This window comes from Symsagittifera roscoffensis, chromosome 5 (genome assembly GCF_963678635.1).
Source record: "Symsagittifera roscoffensis chromosome 5, txSymRosc1.1, whole genome shotgun sequence".
Lineage (NCBI taxonomy): Eukaryota > Metazoa > Xenacoelomorpha > Acoela > Convolutidae > Symsagittifera > Symsagittifera roscoffensis.
The window spans coordinates 48,758,581-48,775,470 of NC_087066.1; the positions used below are offsets into that span (position 1 = coordinate 48,758,581).

Here is a 16,890-nt window from a genome sequence, read left to right on the forward strand (position 1 = left end):
TGGCGCCAAATCTCAAGTAGATTGATTTTTTTTTACTGATGAAACGTTTTCTATACTGTCTAGAGTTTTTTGATAATTGCAACTTCCATTGTCTACGATTCCATTGCTATGATCTCTCAATTTGAAAGTTTTCATACGGTCAGGTTTCAATTGCAAATTGCTCAAAATTCCTTTTTTTGTTTATGATGGGATAAGTTTTTGATTTCAGTAGGGTAGAAGGGAAATTTTTGGACCAATCTGTGTTAAAAATGAGAAAACATATCTATGAACCTGTTGTAAGGGGTCCCAATTGATTAAAAAGTGTCCAAAGATGCTATTATAAACTAATTTGTCACAGCTTCGCAAAAAATTAGATAAATTAAAGTGTTTTCCCTAGCAGATCTGTTAAATCGGCGTTACGAGGCGATTTGAGATGAATTTCCATCGCGTGAAGTGATCAAAAAAGCCGCACTTGACTTTTGACTATAACGCAACAAGTTTTGCTTATCATATACCTCTGTGTCTACCTGTTTAGGTTAATCTGATAAAAAAAAAAATTTTCTAATTTCTTTTGAATCAACAAAAATTGAAAAGAAATTTCTAAATTTCTTACAGAAACGGATCTATTGGATATCAAATTTTTTGCGAGAAAATTTTCGCTGAGAACGCAGATACATGTTTTAAAAAATTATATATAGGACAGTCTTTGATTCAGAGAAAGTAATTTCCTTCGAAAAACTGAACACTAACACTTTTTTTGGATCCGAAAAATATCACTATCACCATGAAAAATCTTTTCAACGTAAGGATTAGTTTGTTTTTACCTTCGGTTTTGTTGTTGGCAAACAACTTAGCCGGATAATTTTGAGAAATTTTTCATGTTTTTTGGGACTTAGTTCTGTGAGTAAAAGTTTGAGAATGCAAAAACTTTGTAAAACTGGACATCCAACCTATTTTGCAACAGATACCACCTTATTTCTTGGCAAAGTAATAAGGTTATCAAACTGTTTGATTTTTTCACACTTAGTCCATTTTTAAACGAACTCTTTTAATTCTTATACATGAGCTTTTTCTGCTGTTGCTGCTTCTATATCTGACACTGGAAAAAAAAAATTTGTACTGATAAATTTCTGCTTTTTCCCGAAAACTAATCATGATAACCAAAAATTGACTCAAAACAGTATAGAACTTGATTGCGCGTGAAATTTCTATACTAATTTTGACAAGCTTTTTTCTCATGTGGCAATCAAATGCTGTTTGGTTTCTTTTGAACATCTAGAAAAAGTTCGATTTTAAACTCTAATTCGAGGAGATATAGCCGCTGCTTGTTGTCCAACTTCTTCTACACCGGAATTTCTTGAAGTTTACAAAAAAATTAACAACAAGAAAAAATTCCTTCCTCGTAGCCAGCTCTTCTCCTGAGGTTATAGTCCAGTTCTCTTTTTAAGTTTTAGCGCCTTCAGTCACTACGTTCTATTGTTTTCAGAAACCCTAACTTCACTCATTGCGTTCGTCCACGCACAAAATCATCCGCCCAAATCATCAAAGTTTTCAGCAAAAGGTCCAAGTATTTGTCCAAAAACTGTTTTTTTTTCACTTTCAGCGGAGAAAGCGGCGCAACAAATTCTCTTCATAAAGTTTTGAAGTACCTGATTTAAATCATGTAAAGGTAATCAGACAATCCCAATTCAGGCCGGGTAAGTAAATTGCTGGAGGCAAGAAAATGGAAAATTTGCTGCAGTCTGAAGTAGTGAAGGCAAACCTCTGCCCTTAAAAAGTTTTTGAGTAGCTCAATACTTCAACTTCTAGCCCAACTTATTCCTCGCTTAACCTTAAATAAATATTTAATCATAAGGTGTTGTCTTCTTTCAAGCAATTTAATTGACAGAAAACTATATCAATCAAATGACCCAATAATTTATCATTATAGTGTTTAGGCTCTGTGTTACAGTAGGTGAGACTCTCTTTAAAAAAATGATTTACGAATCCGGATGAACAGTGCATAATTGCATGCATTTGCAAAAACTCGGAGTCCATTAAATATTTTTTCAGGGGACAGTCGTCATTAGCAAACAAGCCACCAAATATTTTCAACCTAACTAAAGTGCCGCAGTTAAATTATCTTTTGAACAAAAAACACAAAACCTGAATCTAGAAAAATTTTCGTCAGCAAGAACGTTTAGGACAAATTTGATTTAGAACAAAAAAGTTTCGCGAACTATTTCTGAACCAGTTGGAGTAGTTCTGCGTTTTTGCGCGTTTATTGATCATTTTTTCTACATCTCTCTATCCTGCAGAGTTTCAAACCGCTGGAAACAAAAGAATTCTTGCAGATGGTTTTCAAATTCTCCAGATAATGGTGGTGCTTAATAAGATGAAACACCGCGCGTTTTTTGTGTTTTGATACTTTGTTAAAACTTAGACATTTTCCTCTCAACTTAATCATCGACCTGAACCGAGTTAAAATAGAAAAAGTGATCAAATATATTTTGATATTCAGCACCAACTAGGTCGCTCACAATATCAAAATTTTTTTCAGTACTGCATCAAGTCATTGTTGAAGCTCATTCAAAAAAACTGATCTTTGAAAGTTAACTTGTATTTTTTCTTTCATGTTTCCTTCTCTTCGCGAAAAACTCTACGTTTCTTTCCTTGTCGAGAGTTACCTTTCTAAATTTTTTCCGTTGTTGAAAGTAGCCTAAATTGTGACTGTTTTTTATCAAGGTCTACTCTGCTCCAAATTCCTCTTACTTTCTTTTTTCTCATTTCAAAGTTTGACAAATTTATCATTCGCTTATATTCTGCCAAGATAAAGCCTCCATTCTTAGAGGGTATGGAGAGTCTTTTCATATTAATATCTTTTAACTAAAAGTTTTGTCGAGGACAAGTTGATAGCACAAGTTGAGAAAAAGTTTAGTGCTTCAAGCTGTTCAGCTACGCTGCCAAAAAAAATTTGTTGTATACCATAAAGTCCTTTTTCAACTAGGTCGAAATTACATTTGCCCGAAAGAAATATCCCAATTTATCAAGCACAAATTAGCTAGGACCCACAAAAATGACATCAGAAAAAATTGTGTACCATATATATGATGTCGGGCTTAGCTTAGCAAGATCTTGAGTAGGGGCTCATCTATTATGAGGGTAGAAAACTACTTTGTTTACAAACTCCTAGGACAGGGGTCCTTCCTAGTATTTTGGTATAGGTTAGGACCCATTTTCTAGGACCCAATTCTTATGATTTTAGGACCAACTTACTAGGGTTTTGGTGTACGTGCGGAATTACACCCCTCCCCCCATTCGATCATGGGCACGATATAAGATTACTGAGGTTATTTCGTTTCTGATTGTTGGACTTTCAGCCAATCAAATTCGATATTTTTACATGAAGCGCTACTAGAGCTCACCTGTGACTCTGCATGTTTCGGATGTGTCTTCGGGTGGTCGACAACCGATGGGCGACATTTGAGACAGCGTGAACAACCCTCTTTCGCGCCCTCTTCCTCCTCCCCTCTCATCCTCTGTAGTTTAATGAGAGCCTTTGTGTATTTGTCCCGTTGTCTTTTGAACTGTTTTGTGTACCCGTCCGCTATCTTCTGAAGTGTGCTCGCAACTTCCGAGTTTGACAAAACATTCAGAAACTTCTCGGCGTTCTCCTGCTGTTTTGAAATCTTGTCTATGTTTTGACCTGCTGATTCTTTGATGTGAGTTCTTAGAAGCTTCAGCTCCTTCGGGAAGTTTTTCCCCAGCCGACTGATTAGGCTTTGAAGCTGGTTGAGATAGATGGAAGCTGTCAGTATGAGACTTGAGAAAGAAGTGTACTCCAAGCTAGACAGAGGAGTTGGTAGAAGCGTCACTTCAAACAAACTCCCATCTGCACTGCTCCAGTTTGGTTCATTCCCACTTGCTAAGCTCTGATTGGCCAACGATGAACAAATGAAGGCTTTGAGGATTATGTAATGTATCAGTGACGCGGCTTCATCATAACCTGCTAAGTTTTCAGAAGGGTTCAAGTTAGTTAGCCCGTTTTCTGACAACTTTGAGCTGAAATTAAACAACAAACTATCATTTTGCTTCAATCCCGAGGAGACTTCAATTTCAGGGCTGATAAAAGCGCGACATGATTCAAGAGTTTGGCCATCGAGTGGGTTTTCATCACACCATTTTCTCAGCTTTTGCTTCAGTTTGGCATCGTTCTTGTCATGTTTGGAAAAGTTTGGCTGTCTGGAAATGAATGAAGAAGAGGTGTGCAACAAAAGACGCATTTCATAGTTTTCTATGCGAAGCACTGAGTTGTCGATTTCAACGTTAAGCCACTTTTGATGGCTGCCGGCGTTGCGTAGATCGGTTGAACCGCTGAGCAGCTGTGAGACTTGGCAGACTGACTTCTCGTGGCCCTTCAGAGAGGAGAGTCTGTGGAGAAGAAGAGCCATGCACTGAGAGTGTTTCAGGCGGTTTGACTCCACAATGCTGTTCAGTCGTTCCGCCACTTCGAACACTTCGGCGCAGAATGCAGTAATATCACAAGCTGATGTGTTGTCTGCAAAGTATTCATTTTACAATCACTAAATTGCAAAACCCTCAAAGCGTCTAAGAAAACGAAAAAACAAGCCAATCTTGAACTTTTTTTGGAAAGCTCAAGAGTCGATCAACCAAAAATGAAAGTCTTAACATAGTACCAGATTGATGAACCTTTTGGTCGGCAGGGGGTCGAGTCCCTGAGAAAAGGCGTCAGAAAACTTCCCTCCCCCGACCCCAATCCGCCCTGCAAAAAATTTTCATTGCACGTGTTGTCGTCCACTATATTATCACTAGCTAATGATGTTTATGCCCGAGTCGAGATTTTTCACCTAATTTGAATCAAGATTAGAGCGGTTTGAGCGGTTTTTTTAGACAATTATGCTCAAAATCTTGCTTCAAAATGAGCGGTTTGAGCGGTTTTTGAACGGTTTATCTAAAAAAAAAACGCTCAAAAACCGTTCAAACCGCTCATTTTGAAGCAAGATTTTGAGCGTAATTGTCTAAAAAAACCGCTCAAACCGCTCAAATCTTGCTTCAAATTAGGTGAAAAATCTCGACTCGGGGAGGCAAAAACGGAACTGTACACATAAAACTGATCAACGATATTTTTTTGTGCGAACTTCAGTGTTGTGAAATGTTTCACATCATCGAGTAACACCAACTTTTACGAGAGGGCTGCTTGGTTGATGAGACCCTGTCATACTTTTTTGCTGCATGATTTTTACCGGTAAACAAGCGTAAAACTTTTAGTATCTTGAGAGAAAAGGTTCCGCTTGGAACGCTTTTTCTCAAATGCAGTTCATTTAACCCAAAAAGTGACGGAGAAAAAACTGTCGAAAAGTTTTCGAGAACAATAATGCCGCGGAATAATTAAATACCTATATTTTTTAATCAGACAAGTTTGGGCGATCGACATTCTAGCTTTCATCGGAAACAAATTAATCTCCATTGAAGATATCAGCTCCCTGAGTTCAAGTTTAAGAGGATCAATATTTTCAGTTGTTTTTATGAAAACCTGACAAAAATAAAATTGCCAACACGCCGTGCTCTGGATATATTTCTGCGAGCTGTGAAACTCGCGGGTTGACCTCCATTGACCAAAAATGTTGCTCATACAATTCCATAAACTGAGTCTATGAAAAAAATACTAGTCATATAAATTATATACATTTTGCTAAACTGGTGTCATCGAATTTTCGAAGAAATTTTTTTATGTTTTGGCTTAAAAATTGATGTATTGTACCAAATAAAAAGAAAAAAGTTTTGTCAAAAACAGTGCGAATCATACAATTTCCATATATGCATTTCCAAGTAATTTTGAAATTGCCCTAAAAATTTGTTTTTGTGTTTTTTTTTCAACAGCAAAATGACGTTCATGGTCAAAATTTATGCTTTTTCAGTATTTATTTTAGCAAAAAAAAACGGTATTGAAACATTCAATGCTTTGGCCAATTTAGTCCAGAGCATTAACGAGCAGTTATGTATCATTTTAAATTACGCGAACGGCCTCAATTTTTGAATGAACTGTATAAAAAGAATTGAAATAGTTTTCTTACACTTACATTATTGCATTTACATTCTTACAGGTGTCTATTTCTTACACCTGAAAAATGAGACACCTGATACAGTCCGTGCTGATTTAATGGTGTTCTCCCATGTACTTCCTAGTTGTAATTGTAAATTTTTATTTAAAAAATTCTGTAACTAAATATCGTTTGGAAACAATTCATTATGATTATTATAACATTTCTAAGCAAACAGTCAAAAAACTGTACCATCAGAAAAAAACTATCAATTTTCGAAGGCTTTAAACTTTTTGTTGTTAAAATTTTAATTGAAAACTCGCAAAAGACAGCATACCAAAAATTTATTTGAATGTTTCAAGCAATTTTGTTTTCTGTTTCTTTTTTATCTCCAAATAAACTCGACCTTTTAACTAATCATTTTGAACTAATTTCACCATCTTTTTACTCTTTTAAACAGCACGAAAAGTTTTGTCGTCCTGAGCTCCAAGAAAAAACTACGTGGTTTGAAAATTGTTCAAATTTTACTTCGTGCTTTTAGGGCTTGACCAGCTACCTAATCTGCACAATTTTTTTTCAATTTGATGATGTAAAATATTTGATAAAAAGAAATTGCGGATTCTGCTGACAAATTTCGGATTGTGCAGCTAGAAATCAGTCGATCTCACTTTCAACGCAGTTTTCAAAACATAGCATTTTTCTCTGGATTAAAAAATTATACTTTTAAACACTAAAAAAGCACTTGATTTACTGTTTAAAAACACTGCGAAAACAGTTTGCTTAAACTAAACTATGGAGGATCAACATGAGGGTAAAATATAGGGCGGCATTATTTTTTTATAATTTTTTTTATAAAAGTTGCTCTGGAGAAGCGAATGATCAGAAAGGATGTAGGAATTCCGAAAATAGAGAAAATTTGTGGATCAATATGGTTCGGATTTTTGGGATTTGAAGGAAATTGTAAGCTCTCTAGAAGGAAAGATGGTTCAACAAGAACGCTACACCAGCAAGGATTGCCTGGTCTTTCACAGTTTTCCGCTGAACCCCAACTCCGAACCCCAACAGTGTGTAATGTCAATTTTCAATTTTTCTTATTTCAAATTTGTGCCAGTTGACATCAAAACTTGTCACAAGCTACCATCTACCGACAATGGCGTTCCCATCATTGTGAAGTTCGAAGATGAATAGTTATTACTAGTTAAATCAAATGATTCCAACAGCATTTCGTTCTCGACAGTTTGTCTTTTATTTTCTGATAGATTATTTATGTTGAAACCAGCAATCAGAATCAGTTCACTTTCCAATCTGTTTAAATTGAACAAGATTAATTCGCAATTTTCCAAAAAATCATTGAAAGTGATTGCCTTCTAATGATTTTTTTGGAAAAACACGAACTAATCCTGTTCAAATTAAACAGATTAGAAGGTAAACTGATTTTCATAGATGGTTTCAAATTGCATAAATTCTCAAAAAAAAACAAACTGTTGAGTACAAAAGGCGTTTGAAAACGTTCGATTTAATTATTATTAACTATTCATCTACGAGGGTTAATTCAATGTCAAGTTCTTCAATTGATCATTTGATATCGAGTATGGACCTAACTGTAAATAAATTTGCCTCTAATTTTAGTGAACACTTTGATCAAGAGAGTACAATTTTTAGGCTTATGTAAAAAATCAAACTCTAATAAGTTTTTGCGAAATAGTTTTAGCTTTTGCTTTTGGAACAATGACGAGTTTATATTAAATTTCTCTTTAGCTTGCGTCACAAATTGATTTACTTGAACAATCTGAACGTGAAGGTTTTAATAACCAGTCTTTAAATTGATTTGTTCCGTCCTAAAAAAAACTCCGAAAAGCAATTTGAGTAAAAATTCTTGGATAACCACAATAATCAAAAACTTGATGAATAAGCAAAACAGTCTGCATAAAAGGTGAGTAAAGCAACCGAACATTGAAAATAACAAGACATTTAGGTTGGCGAGAAAACAGTAATCAAAGAAATGCGTCAACGGGATTATATGATGCTTATAACAAAAAACGTTTCGGATTTTAAAATTTCAATGCTTTCAAGAAAACGTTTGATACAAATGACGGCAGAATTTTAATTGAAAAATAGAAAAATTTGGTTTTCGGGGTAAGAAATCACTCTTGATAGAAAGTTATCTATCAACTAGATAACAATCTGTATTCAGCTGAGATAAAAATCAGAAAACATTAAGTGTAAAGAAGGTGTTTATCAAGGATAGGTCTTAAGCGCTTTTCTTTTTTTTTTGATACATATCAACGTTTTGCTTGCACCCATTGAGTGAAACACTACTTTTTTTGCAGATGATACATTATTAGTGGGTGCCGATAACTTTTCCAAACATTCCAGGTTTCAGGCTAAACTAAACAATATATTCAAATGGTGCACTGTTCACAAATCGCTAATTAATGAATCATATAGCCAGATAAAGAAACTTGGTTGAACTTGTGACAACAATATTTTTCTAATCGGTAAATATTCTTTAGAAGTAGTATCTGTCTTTAAATATCTGGAATTGATATCGAAAATAAACTGAAAAGTGACTATCAGATTGACACAGTGCTGAAAGAATTTATCAAAATTCAACGAGCTGTGATTTGGAGCAAGATGTGTGTTTTCGTATTCATCCCTTTTTTTTTTACATAAGGACTTATAAGAACCACAAGGACTTACTATTAGGATTTATGTCTTATGGTGCAACATCGAAAATTTTTCTTAATCGAATCCATTTAATGAAGTAACGAATCTTGAACAAACCCACGGAATCTTCGTAAAACTTTTCACAACTTATAGGAAGAGCCCAATTAGCACCCTAAATTTTGAATCTTTATTTACACGGAGGGTAACGCGCATCAATTTTTTAAAAATCAAGCTTTTAATAGCGTCGCGCACACTTACTATGCAGCGATCATAGAGGAATTTTTCATTAAAATGTTTTGTTTTTCTCAGTTCGAATCAATTTACTCCAGATTATCTAAAACAATTTTCTTTCAGAACGTCAGCTAGTTCTACAACTTTTTTACTGCCATTTCAATAAGGGCAATAGTTTACTCTTGAAAATTGTTTCTGATTGCACTCTTAGTCGATATAATTTCGCAACTTATGTAACGGTTTTTCAGGACATGCCTCGTATGTCATTGATGTTATTGGAATGATTTTTGTATATCTTTTTTACCAGTTTTCGTATATCACCTAAATGAATGCAAATTCAAGTTCAAGATTCAGCTTACAGCAGCGGGTCATTGATGTTATTGGAATGATTTTTGTATATCTTTTTCACCAGTTTTCGTATATCACCTAAATGAATGCAAATTCAAGTTCAAGATTCAGCTTACAGCAGCGGATTCCGCGATAGCAGAAATTTAAAAAAAAAAACAAATTTCTTCTTAATTGTTTGTGGGTTCCACAACATTTCCGGAGTCAGCCAATTTCGTATGAATACTGTGTTTAAGCTATTTGTTTGTGGAATTCAAACAGCAAAAAGATCAAAGAAAAGTAACAATGTTGCTGATTTTTCGACAAATCTGATTTTGACCGGTTGCGGAACCCGCTCACAATTCAGAAAACGCACAGCTTGGCCTCGTAATGTGGCCTCGATTAATTTAATTTTATCAACAATTTTATTCAAATACAATCTAAATGTATCTTAAAAATGCGGAAAGAAAGTTGCATTGCGCGGTTCTGATTGAGAAGCGCTTAAGGCTTGTGCAAACTTACCTGATATGAGTGTGCAGAACTGTTCTATCCTTTCGAGATGAGTTTCAATGCGTTTGTCCAACTCGCTCTCTATGTCGGCTGTGGTGGCATGCACTTGGGCCCAGTTCACACACTCTGATTGGACCACTGCACTCTTACTATTTTGCTGGCTGCTCCCATTGGCCGAGATAACAGCCATGGAAGCTAGCCAATGACTGGCTGACAACACCTCGTCCGACCCACCACCAGATAAGCAGCAGACAGTTTGCAGTGACGCAGATTGCAGCTGTCCAATTCTTTCCAGTAGCTCTGCTGGTGTAACTGTTTTCATTAACTTTTCACATAAGTCACGAATAACCGAGGTTGTATTCTGATTCGCATTTTCAGTCAACTCGTCAATTGCAGGCGATGATAAATTACTCATGGTGTTCGTCCCTTCGGCGTTGGTTCGAGACTGGGCGGTGCCGTTCTTTTTGGCACTCACGCTGTGTTCTGAATTGGCAGTTGTGTATTTGGTGAAACTGAAGCATACAAATCTGCTTTCGCTGCGAATAGTTCCGAATAGTTGTTGTTACCAGAGACGAATCTTTTCTCACCCATAATTAAATCAAATGAAACAAATAAAACTCAATCAAATCAAACCCCTGAAGAACTCGAACTCTCACCACACAAAAGTCCCCTTCCACTATCCGAACCTCATCAACTCTGGGCCGGCAACATTAAGATCTGCAAAAACGTCTTCGCCACCAATAAACTAGGGCTTAGCTAAATTTAAGGGTACCTATTTGATACTTTTTGATTTTGTTGTAATGCGGTATGAAATAGGAATATTTGAAATTTCGAAACTTGGGTTTCTACTAAAGCCTTAGATGTTTCTTTATCAAAATGGGAGTAAAAAATTTTGGAAAATTGCAAATTTCTTAAAAGTATTATGTTTTCCATACCAAATTAAGGCGTAGCTGCTTATACACTAATGCTTCCCACTGTATTTTTCAGATTCGGCAGAGTAGTTTTCAAGAAGAGTCAGGGATTTTCAAAAAATGGACAAGAAATCGAAACATTGACTTTTCCGAGGTCTATAACTATTTTTTTCGAAAATTTGGATGTCGCGCCTGTACAAGGGAGCTTCTCCAACCTTTTTTAATGAAAATTTTTAGGTTAGAAATTTTGGCGTAGCCGCTTATTCAAGGGATCTTCACATCAACTTTTTTTTTATTGAAACCTAAATCTCAATTTGAGAGGCTAGTTTTTGAGAAAATTTAAGAAAACGCAAAAAAGCTCAAAAAATCAATAACTTGACTTTTCTGAATACCACAAAGTTTTAGTTTAAAAACTTGGGCGTAGCCGCTTATTTAAGGGAGCTTCACATAAAACTTGTTTTGGGAGGGTAGTCTTCGAGAGAACTAGAAAAGTTGCAAGTAACGCTCAAAAATCTATAATTTGATTTTTACGAGGACCATAACTTTTTGGTAGAAAAAACTTTAGGCGCAGCCGCTTTTTTGGGAGAGCTTCACATTACTTGTTTTTCGGTTGAACAGAAAATCTCATTTCTGGGAGAAATTTTTTCGAAGACAATTACTTTTTGTGGAGAAAAATTAGGCCTGGCCGCTTATGCAGGGAGCCTATTTAACTTGTTCTTTCGATTGAAAGCGGGGTATTCTTCTAGAAAAGTCAAAAACGTTGAAAAAAACAGACAAAAATTTGATACTCCGAGGACCCGTACGTTTTTTTGGAAAACATTCAGGAGTGATCGCTTAAGCAGGGAGGCTTCATACGAACTGCTTTTTCGGTTGAACCCAAAATCTCAGACTTGGGGGAGGAGTAGTGTTCGAGAATAGTCGAAAAGTTTCAAGAATCGAAAAAAAAACATGTAGATTGTTTGAAGGACCATAACTTTTCCTCTAAAAACGTTTGGGCTGAACTGCTTATGCGGGGGGGGGGGGCTTTTTAAAACTCGTTCTCTCCATTGAACCCAAAATCTATGATATGGGGGGGGGGGTGATTTTCTGAAAAGTCAAAAGTTTGAAATAGCGGTCAAAAAATCAAAATTTTGACTTTTCCGAGGTACATAACTGATCGTTTAAAACCATTGGGCGTAGCCGCTTATGCAGGGGAGTTTCCCATAACTCGTAAGTAGTATAGATATACGACACTGGGATCGGGGGGGGGGGGTGATCCCTACAGGGATCATTGGGTATAGATTATACCTAATGATCCCTATGTAAATATTTCTACCTAATGATCCCTATGTAAAATATTTATACCTAATGATCCCTATGTAAAATATTTATACCTAATGATCCCAATGTATAATTTTTATACTTAATGATCCCTATGTGAAAGTTGTGTTGGTTAAAACAAAATCGTACTTTTATTTCTTCCCGCCACCTATAACTCGGCTATGTTGTATTCCAATTGAACTAAAGCTATTAATTGTGTTTTGCTGTTGAAGGTCTTTGCGAATTGGTTCTTTCAATGTTTCCACAAAATCTATGGTCTTGGTGAAAATAGATATAAACTGAAATGGTTGAATTATACACACAATCTTCTAAAACAAGTGTCGGTTAAATGCACCAAAAACAGTTTGGTGTTAATTCCAATTAAAAAAAAACTCTCAAAACCACTCCAGATAAAATAGTAACACAAAACCAAAAGTGGATTTAAAGTAGCCCGCCATTACCTAACAGTGAACAAACGTGGAAAGTAAGTATAATATAGTACACTAATTTACAACATTAAATTTTGTGTTCAACTTGAATCAAACACACAACATTGAAGTTTTTTGTTTGTTTTACGTCTTTTTGACTGCGGTGCTGAATCTTCAACTGCTTCGCGGTCGAAGTACCATTCATCATCTGACGACGAAGAAGAAGTAACTGCATTTGGATCAACCAAATCATCGCTTTCAATATCACTCTCAGCAATTTCCGTGACACGAATTCTACCTGGATCTGGAGCTTCATAGCTGGTGATACTATTTAACAGGTCTCTCAACGATTGGCTCGGTTGAGTATCCAACACAAGAAAGCTATCTTCTGACCCATAATTCGTATCCTGCGTGAAGATTTCTTCTTGGATCGAGCTCTGCTGATCCCAGTCGACTAATTCTTCTTCTTCCTCGAAACATTTCAGCCAATCGTCTAAATCTTGATCTTTGTGGTGACTGGTGCTATTATTTTCACTCTCATTCCTTTCGCTATCATCATCATCATCATCATCATCCTGATTGCTATCGGGAAAGATAGAAGCATTTACGGTTCTATAGTGACCGTATGGCAATGTGGAGATACTATCGCTGAGGATGTACCGCTTATCATCATATGCTGATAATGCGATTTTGTTTGCTCGAACAGTGTTCAGAATGTGCCTCTCGGAGATGATGCGAGTATTTTCAGCTCGTAGAAGGTTTCCAGACGCGAGAGTTTCGTTGTATTTTTCATGAGTTAGCAACCGTTGAGTCACCTTAGTGATTCCTTTTGCTGAGTGCTTCCGTGTATCTATAAAAAAAATGATGCTCACTAATCATTTTGTATCTAACTGTTTTTAAACTTTACTTGAAGTTGAAAATAAAAAAAGTATGAACGCATCCTTTTCAGAAGATCCACACCCCCCCCCCCTCATTTAAAAAAAAGTGATAACCATTTAACCTATACCTCCCCTCCCCTCTTAACCCCACCCACAGAAGCACAAAAAAACCTAAGTCAACTAAAAAAATTTCACTTAGAAAAAAATTTTTTCACAAAAATTTTTTTCCATGAAAAATTTTTTCCAAAATTTTTTTTTTAATAAAATTTTTTTTAAATTTTTTTTTCCAATTTTTTTTTGATGACGAAAAAACTTTTTTTACAAAATTTTTTTTATAACATTTTTTTTTACCAAATTTTTTTTCCAACGAAATTTTTTTTTTAATTTTTTTTTTCAAGTTTTTTCAACGAAATTTTTTGACATTTTTTTTTTCAAAAAATTTCAAAAATTTTTTTTGAAAAATTTTTCGAAATTTTTTAAGTTTTGAAAATAAAAAGCGCTCTTTGAACAGTTTTGAGCCGGTAATTTTGAAGGAAATGTACTTACTTTGCAATAGTATTGAATAAAGCTTTGGCTTCAATGCAACAAATTCTGTAATTATATCACCCGGGAATTCGTCTTTAAACTTTAAAACTGTAAGTTTGTTTTCTGCATTGTAGAGGAAGTGGTCCGATGGATAATTGGAGAAGTCAAAGTTGTCCAAAATTTCACGTTTCTTGTACAGTTTCTCATAAAAATTGGAGTTTTTTTCCGTTATTATTTCGTACATTAGGCTGTCAGTGTCTGAGTACAAGAGGTGACAGTTGAAGTTGGGCTTCATAACCTCGTAGTGAAATTTGTACATCTCAAACTTTGCTAGCTCTAGTATACACGCTCCTACAATTGTGGGTACATCCCATCTGATTTTCGTTGGTGCTAATGTCAATGCAACCATGTCTTCGCCAAAAATTTTGTAGGTTTCAAATTCAAACTTACTTATATTTCGCATTGTTTCTTCAGCATCTCGTAAAATCTTGATTTTCATTCTTTTTCTTTTTGACTCACACATTTTTCCATAAATTGAATTGATCAATAGTTTGAACAGGGCTTCTTCAAACTTGTTTTTTGCCGCTTTCCGTTTGTTTGTATTTAGAGTTATGTACGGTTCGAGCCACAATTCTTGTTTGAACTTTACGATGCGATACAGTTTTGTAACGATAAGGCCAAGCTTCACGTAGAGTTTTAGGAGTTTATAATGAATTATATAATGAATTTTATCATGTAAAGTTTGTAAAAGTTTTTTCACTTTACCTATTGTGGGTCCACAGTTTTCATTGTTTTTCATTTGTTCTGAGATATTTGTTTGGTATCTGCTCAACCAATCTTTTTGAACAACTACCTTAGTGGGTGCCAGTGGATAGTCACGGTGACTTTCATGCAACAATTGAGGGTATTTGAATTTTCAACATTATAACCGTAGTCTGAATCGTCAGGGGTTGCTAAAATTTCTTCTATTGACATGGAATTCTCATCTTCGTTTTTTTGATTATTTCTTTCATTTCTAACTCCGATTGTCTCGAAATGACGTGCAAGCAGTTTGTGAGTTTGCATTACTCCACCGTATAAGTTGTTGGCATCAACCACGAAGCCATAGGTAGTATCTTCGCTCGAATTAAATGTTTCGTTCATTTGCCTGTTGTTTGCAGTGAACTGTCGTTTTTCAAAGATTGATGCAGTACCATCTCGCATCATTTTTTCAACCATGTCTAAATGATCTCGATCCGTTAGCAATTCAACATCAGCTTTACATACCCGCTTGAAAGCGTCACCAGCTAAATTGGAAGCGGTGAAATGATGAGCACAATCAAGGCTGTATGTTTCATAGCTGATAGAGCGGAATTCCTCAAAGACACAGGCTAGGAGCAATGTGTCACATGACAAATATAAGTCATGATAGTCGCGCAGGTTCTGACAATTAAATTGATTGAAAACTTCTTTTGCTTCAACCAAGTTATCAGCACTAATAGCAATTTTATCTCCGTCTAAACTATTCACCCACTTTTCGAGAGGCGGTAACTCTTTTTCGTCACACTTTTTACGGTCGGTCATGTAATTATAAGGATAGAATCCTTTTCTACGTATGAGAGTTCAACAAGTCTGGCTTACGTTTTGAAAGTGGTTTTCCAGAATTGTAAATTTGTTGTCAGGCAAGTTGTCAACTAACTTTTGTAGTGATGAGTTTAGAAACTTGAAAGAATCTATAAAACGAAGATTCTCATAAATGTTTTGTGTTGTTTGATCTTTTCGTGTAATGGTTTTAACCACTACTCCGATAATTAGTCAAATATATTTCTCATCGGTGGATGGAATGACTTGTATTGTACTACGCGAGTCATATTCGTTCAGAGCTAAACAAATATGATGCATGTCATAATTCTGCAAATTGTGTTCAACGACTGGAATGTAATTTATGTTTCTTCGCGCTAAATTACATTTGTCGTGGGTCCATCCTAGAAATTTTCCCGAAGAGTGACAGTGATCCAGGCACTTTTCTTCGTTTTCACTGAAGTTTTCTTGACAAATCCAACAGGTTAAAGTTTCTTCTTTACACATTTGGCTGCGATCTCCCAAATAATGTGGCACTTTCCGTTTATAGATGTAAACGTCGCGGGCTAATAGATGTAACTCTTTGATAAAATTTTCTAAACAATTTTCAGAGCTGTCAAGACTAAAGAAAAATGGATCTGAGGACTCATGGTCAATACCAACCATTGAATACCCGGAGGGTTCATGTTTTTCTAGAACGCGAGATGAGGAAATTTGTGGGTTGCTCATACATGTTGTAACGGGATTCAGGAACGATTCGAAATCAAAATAAACAACAATAGGTGCATACCAGAGAGCTTGAAAGTTTTTAAATTTATACTTGTGGCAGCCATTTTCAGCTGTTGGCATTATCACGACAGCTGGTTCATGATCTTTACATAATCGCTCATGCGTTTTATGATCAATTTCATTGTAATGAATTTGAAAACAGTTACGACACAACTGCAGGACACTTCGGACTTTTTGCTTTCGAACTTCACAAACAAATCGGAGCAGGTCTTTTATCAAAACAAAGTGGTGCATTCCGGGTTCATATAACAAAAGCAGATCCATGATAAAATTATCTGAACTTTCAAACTTTGAGACAATCATTGGAATGAGATCTCCTTTTTGATATTGAAACACATTTACTTGAACGTTATTAAGTCACTCGAATTGAGGAATCATGTTCAAGCTCATAGACATAACGAAATCATCAGAAGCCTGATGCGTTCCGGGCTTTGTATAGGTGTATGGATCTGTCTCTTCAAGTTTAGGATCAACTAACCTACCGACAATTAGATCAGGCTTATATCTAAGATGAAAGGCGGCAGTGAAGCATAACAAAAAGCAATTGTGGTCGTTGTGATTACGAATATTAATCAATTGTTGCGAATTTGCTATTTTTGCAGGGAGAGGTATAAACGAAGAGCCTCTGATTGGTAACACTTTTCCGATTTTAATATAAAGCTCATTTACACGCTGCAGAACCCAGCCGCTACCATGGGCTGAAAAATTCTGGAACACAGCTTCCATTTTTCCGAGCATTTCGAGAAAT

General features: G+C 35.7%; 1 protein-coding gene across 2 annotated transcripts in view; it reads right to left on the minus strand.

Annotated features, from left to right (window-relative positions):
• Positions 1-3,383: 3,383 nt before the first annotated feature.
• LOC134846189 (uncharacterized) overlaps positions 3,384-16,890 on the minus strand; it is a gene marked incomplete at its 3' end in the record, with an annotated part of 116,090 nt that continues 102,583 nt past the window's right edge. For both annotated transcript variants that reach the window (XM_063863440.1, XM_063863438.1), the window contains 2 exon segments: positions 3,384-4,516; positions 9,765-10,264. In XM_063863440.1, coding sequence (XP_063719510.1) covers positions 3,384-4,516; positions 9,765-10,264 — 1,633 coding nt within the window.